Source organism: Danio aesculapii, chromosome 5, assembly GCF_903798145.1.
Source record: "Danio aesculapii chromosome 5, fDanAes4.1, whole genome shotgun sequence".
Taxonomy (NCBI): domain Eukaryota; kingdom Metazoa; phylum Chordata; class Actinopteri; order Cypriniformes; family Danionidae; genus Danio; species Danio aesculapii.
The window spans coordinates 29,677,934-29,688,329 of NC_079439.1; the positions used below are offsets into that span (position 1 = coordinate 29,677,934).

General features: G+C 36.1%; 1 protein-coding gene across 1 annotated transcript in view; it reads left to right on the forward strand.

Annotated features, from left to right (window-relative positions):
- dnah10 (dynein axonemal heavy chain 10) overlaps positions 1-10,396 on the forward strand; it is a 66,018-nt gene that overhangs the window by 48,181 nt on the left and 7,441 nt on the right. The window contains exons 60-72 of the mRNA XM_056456787.1: positions 100-317; positions 1,968-2,189; positions 2,277-2,424; positions 2,513-2,792; positions 2,993-3,222; positions 5,205-5,478; positions 6,815-6,919; positions 7,012-7,166; positions 7,262-7,416; positions 9,008-9,191; positions 9,339-9,539; positions 9,625-9,834; positions 9,906-10,001. Of these exons, the coding sequence (XP_056312762.1) occupies positions 100-317; positions 1,968-2,189; positions 2,277-2,424; positions 2,513-2,792; positions 2,993-3,222; positions 5,205-5,478; positions 6,815-6,919; positions 7,012-7,166; positions 7,262-7,416; positions 9,008-9,191; positions 9,339-9,539; positions 9,625-9,834; positions 9,906-10,001 (2,478 nt within the window). The remainder of the gene's footprint in view (positions 1-99; positions 318-1,967; positions 2,190-2,276; positions 2,425-2,512; positions 2,793-2,992; positions 3,223-5,204; positions 5,479-6,814; positions 6,920-7,011; positions 7,167-7,261; positions 7,417-9,007; positions 9,192-9,338; positions 9,540-9,624; positions 9,835-9,905; positions 10,002-10,396) is intronic.

The following is a 10,396-nucleotide window of genomic DNA, read 5'->3' on the forward strand; positions in this document are numbered from 1 at the left end:
TGATTTTACTGAATCTTTGATTGGTATTGTAAATGCATGAATTCAGTTTTCCCGTTTAACAAGTTGAACCGAAATTAAGTAAGGAATTGGCATTTAAAGGTGGCACGTCTGGAGAGGAATTTCTTCCAGAGCAAACGTGAGCTTGAACGAATCCAGAATGAGCTCGGCGCCATCCAGAAAGAGCTCAGAGCTCTTGGAGACAAATATGAGGGAGCCATGACAGAGAAACAACTCCTGCAGGAGGAGGCCGAGGTCATGGAGAGAAGGCTCCTTGCTGCAGACAAACTCATCTCAGGCCTGGCATCAGAGAACGAGCGGTCAGCTTCCTCTCATCATTTAACTGTTCTCTCAAAGCTAAATGACATAATCTTTTTTAACGTACTTTGGGCAATTTGTAAATATTGAAGCAAATAGTGATTATATAGTGAGCGTTCAGCTTCCTCTCATCAGGGCTTTAACTGTACTCTCCAAGCTAAGTGACATAATAGTCTTTTTTTGGGCAGTTTGTAAATAGAGGAGTGAATAGTGAGTAAATTGCAGCTAAAACAAACCTTTCTGAAAACTCCTCCAGATTCACAAATGCTTTTTAAACATCAGATGTGGTAGTTAAACCATGTGTATGTCTATCTATTCCAATCATTCGTATAAATTTGGTGATGCCCATTCATAATCAGAATAATCCCTGCCTGTAAATTACAACTATACATGAGTTACATGTCCAGGAATATTCTGGACTCCCTTCTAAGATCTGGCTAAAGTGTATAAAACATAAATGTGACCCTGAACCACAAAACTAGTGTTGGTAATAGCAAAAAATTTTATCCTATATGGCACAGATGTCAAACTCAGTTCCTGGAGGGCCACAGCTCTGCGCAGTTTAGTTCCAATCCTAATTAAACACACCCAATTAAACTACAGTAATTAAACGCTTTAGGCTTGTTTTATACCTACAGATGTCTTGCTGCAGGGCTGGAACTAAACTCTGCAGGGCTGCAGCCCTCCAGGAATTGAATTTGAACCCCTTTGGGTTAAAATTTAAACATTTTCTCTTATGCTGAAAATCATTAGAATATTAAGTAAAGATGATCCATGAAGATATTTTTAAAATTTTCTTTTGTAAATAACTACATTTTTTGATTAGTATTATCTATTGAAATCATCCCGGGAGTCTCCTGTATTTCAGACCCATCTCCAGCCACCTTCTGTTATTTCTCCCAGAAAACTCTCATAATTACCCCCCCCCCCACATGTTTTTTCTCAGATTTTTAGTACAGTCTGTAACGCTTCCGGATTGCCAACTTTGGTTTAGCATTCAATCGCAGCGGCCGCCTGAAACCCGCTTTATAGTCCCCCCCCCCCCCCTTTTGATTTAATATTGATTTTCTCAATATTAATTTTTTGAACACTCAGATTCCAGTTTTTCAAATACTTGTATCTCATACAAACTTTGTTATATCCTAGCAAACCATATCTTAATGGAAAACTTATTTATTCCATTTCAGATGATGTGTAGATCACAATTCCAAACAATCTAACTGTCAAAATTATGACAGTCATCAGGATCACAAATGCAAAGCAAAATAAATAAAAAAGGCCATACCCATGATAACGAATATTTCAAAATTGTTTTAGCCAGTTACAAAATGCCATGCTCCTTTAATTTTTTATTTTTTTATGGCTTTGTTTTAAAATTTTGGTTACCATGATTTAGAATCTACGGCAGTAATGTATCACTATTAGTTCATTTTGACAGATTTTACAGAGTTTAAAAATGCAGTAACCAGTTATATTAGCTTCTCCTATTTTGTTTAGTTGTAATGCAGGTCTACATTTCTTCCACAATCACAAACATTTGAAAAATTCAATGATTTTTGGCTGACTAACATTTAAAAAAAATCATCAGAACATCATCTTTACTAACAATTTACACGAAATTGGTTCTATACTGTGTGTCTGTTAATATGTAGCTGGATAAAGGACCTGGAGGAGCTGAAGCAGCGGCGAGTGCGTCTTCTGGGAGACTGTCTAATATGCGCTGCCTTCCTTAGCTATGAAGGAGCCTTCAGCTGGGACTTCCGAAACGAAATGGTGTATAATGTATGGCAGGCAGACGTCCTGGAAAGAGGCATTCCTCTGAGCCAGCCTTTCCGAATAGAAAACCTGCTAACTGATGAGGTGGAGATCAGCAGGTGAGGCATCAGCGCATGCATTGAACATTTAATATTATTGGATATATATCTGCATTTGTGGAGGGAAAAAAAAGTGTGTTTTCTTAGATGGGGATCTGAAGGTCTTCCTCCAGATGAGCTCTCAGTGCAGAACGGCATCCTGACTACCAGATCCAGCCGCTTCCCCTTGTGCATTGACCCCCAGCAGCAAGCACTCAACTGGGTCAAAAAGAAGGAGGAGAAGAACAATCTGAAGGTTTAACCTCGTTCCATCACATCAGTCCGCCATCATTATCCACTCCAGAGTTGTAATCAGTCTTGCTCATCTGTTATCGGTTTTGCAGATCTCGTCATTCAATGATCCAGACTTCTTGAAGGGGTTGGAGTTGGCTATTAAGTATGGATTCCCCTTCCTCTTCCAAGATGTGGATGAATATATCGATCCTGTAATTGACAATGTTCTTGAGAAGAATATAAAAGGGGCAGAGGGGCGCCAGGTTGTCATTCTTGGTGATAAGGAAGTTGACTACGATCCCAACTTCAGACTTTATCTCAATACCAAACTTGCAAACCCAAAGTTCTCTCCTGCAGTATTTGGGAAGGCTATGGTTATCAATTACACCGGTGAGAGCAAACATTGTGCAGTATACACCAGTTGATGCTTATCAACACTTAGTATTGATGTAAGAAGTGTACAACAATCAGAATTTAGCACACTATGTTAGTTTTTGAATAACACACTTCGATTTTTTTCTGACTTTAGTGTTAATAAACATTTAATTTGTGATTTTACAGATTTTTTTTGTTTAATCTTTTTGTTTTAGTAACCCTGAAGGGATTGGAAGATCAGCTGCTGAGTGTTATTGTGGGATTTGAGCGGAAGGAGCTGGAGGAGCAGAGAGAACGACTTATTCAAGAGACTAGTGAGAACAAACGCTTGCTGAAAGACCTGGAGGACTCGCTGCTGAGAGAGCTGGCCACCTCTACTGGAAACATGCTGGATAATGTTGAGCTGATACAGACTCTGGATGAAACCAAGTCCAAAGCCAACGAGGTCAGGGTTTTTCTTTGTTTGTTTTTGAATGTAATTTGCTTTGCTCTTTTGGTTGCATTTGTTTATTCAAAGTATGCTAAAATTGACTTTTATTTTGATATTTTAACATATTAAATCATTTAAAAATTGAACCATTTTTTAAATATTTTTATATATTTTTTTTATTTAACTTTATTAACATGTATTGTATTTCTGTAATGAAAAGGTTGTTTTCTGCTGTCATTTCACTAGTATTTATTGTAATTATTTTCAGAATTTTTTAAAAAGTTCAACTTTTTGTATTTTTTATAACAAGTACAGTTTTGAGTGTCACTTTTGATTAATGTGACGCTTACTTGCTTATGAAAAATATTAACCTTCAATCACACTTTTTGAGCATAGACCTGAAAATGTTCAAATTAAATTGTAAATTTTAAATGTTCTGAATTACAGTTTGGACTTCAAGAAGCTTTATAACTTTTATTTTAGGACAAAATCTCATCTTTGAACTTTAGTTGATTTTATGACACATTCAAAACATAAATGAAGAGTTCAGATGCAATAACCTCTAAATGCCATCAGAAATTTTCCCTTAAAATGAGCATTTTTCTCAGCCTCCTATGTTTAAGTTCAGCTATTTCACCTTAAAGGCAATGATAAGAACTTATTCGTCACCATGAAAGTAAAATTACTGAGCCTACACACACGAGTCGGAGAAAAATGCTAATTTTAATAGAAAATATCAAATGGTTTAGCTGACGCATTGGCACAGTTGGGTAGCACATTCGCCTCACAGCAAGAAGGTCGCTGGTTCTAGCCTTGGCTGGGTAAGTTGGCGTTTCTGTGTGGAGTTTGCATGTTCTCCCCGTGTTCCTCTGGGTGCTCCGCTTTCCCCCACAAGTCCAAAGACATGTGGTATTGGTGAATTGGGTTGGCTAAATTGTTCATAGTGTATGTGTGTGAATGAGTGTGTATCCATGTTTCCCAGTGATGGGTTGTGGCTGGAAGGGCATCCGCTGCGCAATACATGTGCTGGATAAGTCCTTAGACCCCAGTTTAATAAAGGGACTAAGCCGAAAAGAATGAATGATTTAGAGGTTTTTGCATCTCTTCAAATGTCATTTTTAGACTCTTTCTGTAATGATATAATGTATAATATATAAATATGTATAATATATGTAATATCTTGTAAAATATATATTTTACAAAACGTGTTTTACTCTAAAATAACTAGTAAATGTATATTTGAACAAAAGCTGGATTTAAAATTTGAAGTTAATGGATCAATAGGGTGCAGTACCAAACATTACCACCAGATGTCGTTCAGGCTCCACTGGTGACCATATAAGGGTTTCCCTTTTTCTTACTTGTTTTAAGTTATGGTTTTGAGTAATCTAAATCATAATTATGAAGTAGACATCATATTCATAAGTGGTATGGGAAATATAGAAGTATTTGATTTGCAATAAAACTGCATCAGAATTTGTTTATATTTAAAACATTTTATATAGCATATTCCATTTTATATATTACAAAATGTGGATTGAATGTAATCTTTTGCCATGAATATTATGAGGTTTCTGCCTCTTTTTTCATGATTTTGCGTTGCTATTTTCGAAGTAAAAATTTGAACTCATCTTATGACTATGGTAAATTAATAAATTATTGTTTCTCAGTAATAACTAAAAGCAGGCACCCGATATGACATCTATAGCTTAACAATAGCTTATAGCTTAACTATAGCTTATGACAACTAAGCTTTGGAATAATAAAATAATTTGTTGGGATTTCTTTATGTTTAGACCAAAATATTAAGGTTAAATATATTATAGCATATAGGAAGCATATAGGTTAAATATATTATAGGAAGCACACTACACATAACCATTAAGAAGTAATTTCTTAAAATAAAGAAAAGATTGTCTTCAATATTTGAAATGATATTGTACATGTTGATCAATGCAATAGTTTTTGATTTACCATTCATTACTTGACTCCAACAGGTGTTTGAGAAACTGAAGCTGGCAGAAAAGACAGCTGTTGATATCGACACACTGAGAGACGGGTACCGACCAGCTGCCAAACGAGGGGCTGTGTTGTTCTTTGTGCTGGCTGAGATGGCTCTGGTCAGCAGCATGTATCAGTATTCACTCGCCTCCTTCTTAGAGGTGTTCGACCTGTCACTGTCCAAGTCTCTGCCCAACACAATCTTACCCAGCAGACTGAAGAACATCATGGACACACTTACACAGAATGTCTATAACTACGGCTGTATTGGTGAGCCTGATAATGTTATCCAATATATAGCAGGGCCAGATAGAATTTACGGCCATTTTTTGCCATTTCTGCACATAATTTTTTCACAGAAGATTTATGCATTGTATCCAAAAACTTTAAATAAAAATAATACATTAAATCAAAATCAAATCAATTTAGATCCAGTTTTTTGATTAAGTAACTTTCTCATAAAACTTTTTAAATCAATTATATATACATTTGCATATTAGTCAATAATATTACTGAAATTAATATAAAAACTAAATTAATGTATGTTTACACACATTTACATAAGTAAATAGATTGACTCTTGACTATTGTGTGTACAACACCATTTCCTTATCCACGACTGTAAAGGAGTAAAGTAAAGAGTAAAAGTAATCTAAAGAGAAAGTAAAGAGGCCGAATGGAGGAGACTCGTTCTTTACTTGCGCTGCAGATGGTCTGTTTAACTGTTTTCTCGCTAGTGAATTGTTCAGTTTTTCCAAATTCAACCATGTAAATAGCAAATGTGCAGTGGTGCGATGCAATTGACTCTTAAAGGAAATGTGAGATGAGACTCTGATTGGTTTAATGCACATTATTCTCAAAACACACCCATAACTCATTAAGAGAATAGGCACAGCCCTGTTAGACCATGCGCCGCGGCACAAACCGTATTTTTCCATCCTTATAATAGCACAAGTGGATTCATACATGCCAGTAATGCTTTTGCACCATTCGCTTTAGACTTTGTGCCTAGATCATTAAAATAGAGCCCAAAATGGTTCTTTTCTTCTGCAAGGACCCAAAAACATTCACTTCAGCATCACTTACACACACCAAACTTCAGAGTTTTATTCATATCCATATTCTGAAGGTTTTTACAGAAGCATACGGTCAAAATTAATTTGTCTGATTATTTAAAAAAATAGTTTTATGGAATTATTTAGAATTATGTATGAATTATAGAGTGATAAAAAGAGTCTCCCGAAATCCCCTGTGTAAAAAAATAAATCAATGATTTTGAACCTGGTTTCATTCAATGTTTTTTCAATAATTTGTGTGCTAAAATATATATATTATTGCATCATTTATTAAACAATACTTAATTTGCATATTTAAGCATAACATTTAAAAAACTCTCATTACAAAAAAGGTTTGCACTTAATGTAATCAATCAAATGGAGACGTATATGGTAAACCTCTTAATGTTAATGTTTTTACCCCCTGTCTTGTGTAAGGTTTTTTCTATACAATTTGCATATACTGAAGGAAATTGCAGGAGAACAATAACTTGTTTCTCTGAATAATTGCAGATGGATTTACACTAAGCCTCTTTTGCTCTGTTGTTTAGGTCTGTTTGAAAGACACAAACTTCTCTTCTCCTTCAATATGACTATTAAGATAGAGCAGGCTGAGGGCCGAGCACCACAAGATGAACTGGAGTTCTTTCTCAAAGGTTGGAGCTTCTGGAAGCCTTCTGTTTCTCTCTCTCTCTCTTTTACAATATAAACAAAGCACATAAACACATCCCATCTTCTTCTTTTCTAGGTAACCTCTCTCTGGAAAAGAGCAAACGTAAGAAGCCGTTGGACTGGCTGCCTGATCAAGGTTGGGAGGATATTATACGCCTTATGGAACTCTTTCCTAATGAATTTGGCACTTTAGCTGATGATATAGAAAAGAATCCTGAGGAATGGAAAAACGTAAGTGGCAGAAATCATCACAAACATCACAAATAAAACCCATTTTATAAAACACTTATGGGGTGTTCACAATAATATTTTTGTTTCTGCTATAGTGGTATGACTTGGATGCTCCAGAGCAGGCTTCCTTTCCCATGAAGTACAAAGAAAATCTCACTCCCTTTCAGAAGCTTCTGCTCATCCGCTGCTTCAGGCTGGATCGAGTGTACCGTGCCGTCAGTGATTACGTCACGCTTACTATGGGAGAGAAGTAAGAGGACACTGAAAAACATCAGTATATTATGAAACAGATTATTTTTGTGCTGATTTCTGTTGATGTGTGAACTTTACTGAACATTCATAGCATGCCTGCCTGTTAATATGTTTGTTACATTTAATTCAAACTGAAGTCACATCAATTTAAGGGATTTTATTATGAAATATGCAGTGATAGATTGCTGTGGTCTTATCAGTTCAATCAGTAGCACAGATCAAGTACAAAGTTAAGAAATCATCTCTTCCTCGTTTTTCTTTAAAGGTCCCATGATATGAAAATAGTTTTTTAGATGTTAGTATCAGTATTGTTAGTTTTTAAGCTAGTGTGCTCCAAAACAATGACAAAACTTGTGTTTAGAATATATAAAACTGATATAAACATGCAAAGGTTGTAGTTTGTCACTTAGGCCTAAATGGATCAACAGTTTAATTCATGTCACCTCATACTTTAGTTTCTCATCAACTCATAGCCAATCAAATGCTCTCTAGTGTCTGCCATGCCCCGCCCCTCTCAAGATGCTTCTCATTTGCTTTTGCTATTGGCACGCTCACTCGCAGACTGTTGATACAACAAAACGCTACTGGCTGGTTTTTTTTAAAGGGGAGGAGCTAAACTATGTCCTAAACATGAGCTAAACATGTTTTGGTTGAGATTACACCAAACATCAAATAATGTATATTTCAAAGAACTTCACTGGACCTTTACTACTAGTTACAGCAGTAAATAACCATGAATATCTGATGGTATGTTGAAACAAAACATACTTGCAGTACTGAAATGACTATTGTCTCAATCAGTGTTTCAGCCATGCAAATGCATGTTTCAGCAAACACAAACTATAATTTCATAATTATCCCAGGAAAGCTTTTCAATGTCCTTATTTGTTTAGTTTGCTCTAACTCCAGCAGCATTTTGGAAATCCATTTTATTTTTTTTATAATCTCTTAGTAATACTACAGTACTATTTAATCTTTGAATACACTTTCTTCTGGAAAACCAATTATTTGATCTTCATATTTCACCAACATATAATAAAGTACAAGCAAAAGAATAATAATACTTTCTATAAAATCTGTCAACTACAGCTTCCCAATAATCTGAAGTCTGGCTCTGACTTTCAATAACTTCTTCAGGCTGCATATTGGAACATAAATTTTGGCAAAAAACATGTAGTATATTCTAGTCATTATTTACACATCCCTGTGTTTTTCCAGAACTGTATGCTCATTTTTTTCAGACCTCAAAAGGAGAATTGTGAAAAAAAATATTGTTCACACTGCGCACCACTATAATGGCAGTGCACTGTGATCAGTGTTAACTTAAAAAAATAAAATAAAAAAACACACAGAGTGGTTTTGGGCTATATGATTCAAATTCAATGTATTACTTAACAAAATCCTGACTTTGCTCATTAGTCTTTGTGCATGTTCAGTGTAAACTCAATTCACTCCAACATCTAGTATTTAGTAGCTAGAAAACAACAGAATGGCTAGGCCTCTTAATGTCAGACAATCAGAAACAACTGAAAGAAACTTTTTATATGAGTATGCAGTGTTGACTCTCAATTCTTCACTTATTTCCTCAGATACGTGCAGCCCCCTGTGATAAGCTTTGAAGCCATCTTTGACCAGAGCTCTCCAAACTCTCCCATTGTGTTTATTCTGAGTCCAGGCTCAGAACCAGCCAGTGATCTGATGAAGTTAGCCAAACATTCAGGCTTTGGCGTCAACAGACTCAAATTCCTTGCCATGGGGCAAGGACAGGAAAAGGTAAATATGAACACACTATATGCTGCATTTAATATATTTAACACCAGTGTAGTGCACTGCAGTGGAGTACTGTGTATTGACCAATAGTAGTGTGATTGGGAAGTACACCCTTGAGCTTGTGCTACACATGTTTCATTTATTTTGAAGGTTGCATTTCAGCTGTTGGATACAGCTGTAGCACGAGGTCAATGGCTGATGCTACAAAACTGTCACCTGTTAGTGAAATGGCTGAAGGATCTGGAGAAAACGTTGGAAAGAATCACTAAGCCACATCCGGATTTCCGCCTCTGGCTCACCACAGAGCCCATTAAAGACTTTCCCATCGGCATCCTGCAGAAATCCCTCAAGGTCAAAACACATTTAATTCGTCATCATTTAATGTGTACATTTGGATCTCTCACGTCAGCTCATGCTTTTCTCATGTCACCTCCAGGTTGTAACAGAACCTCCAAATGGGCTGAAGTTGAACATGAGGGCCACGTATTTTAAGATCCCTCATGATAAGCTGATGAACTGCGCTCACCCAGCCTTTCGCAGTCTGGTTTATGTGCTGGCTTTCTTTCATGCTGTGATACAGGAAAGACGCAAGTATGGCAAAATCGGCTGGAATGTGCCTTATGATTTCAACGAATCTGATTTTCTGGTAAGTTTGCTTTAATGGGAAGCTCCTTAAAAGTTTTCATTGCTTTTTAATTGTGTTTGTTTCATTATCAGGTGTGTATGGAAATCTTGGACACCTACCTGACCAAAGCCCAGAATCAAGGAGATGAAATAATACCATGGGGAAGTCTCAAATACTTAATTGGAGAGGTAAACAGTTGATTAAGTTAATCATGCCTTTTATCGGGTGGCTACAGGAATATTGTCAAAGCAAGAATCTATTGAATTAAGTATCTTGCCCCTGTTTTGAAAATCATTGAATAATTGAATAGTGACATCTGCATTTACAAAAATGACACGGGGTTTGCACAGAACTACACAAAACAAGGAGATGTTAATGACCAAAGATGTGTTTAAATAACTGTACAGAGAAATGTGTATAAATGTATATGTATTTATGCACTATGGTGTTAACCTTTTAGTGTATAAACTCTATAAGGTTATTTTGTCAATCAGTGTCTGCATTTGAATGCCTTGCTCCTTCCATTACATCTTTAAAGCTGCTTTAGTTGAGCACGTAAAGTGACCAATATTACACACTTTGT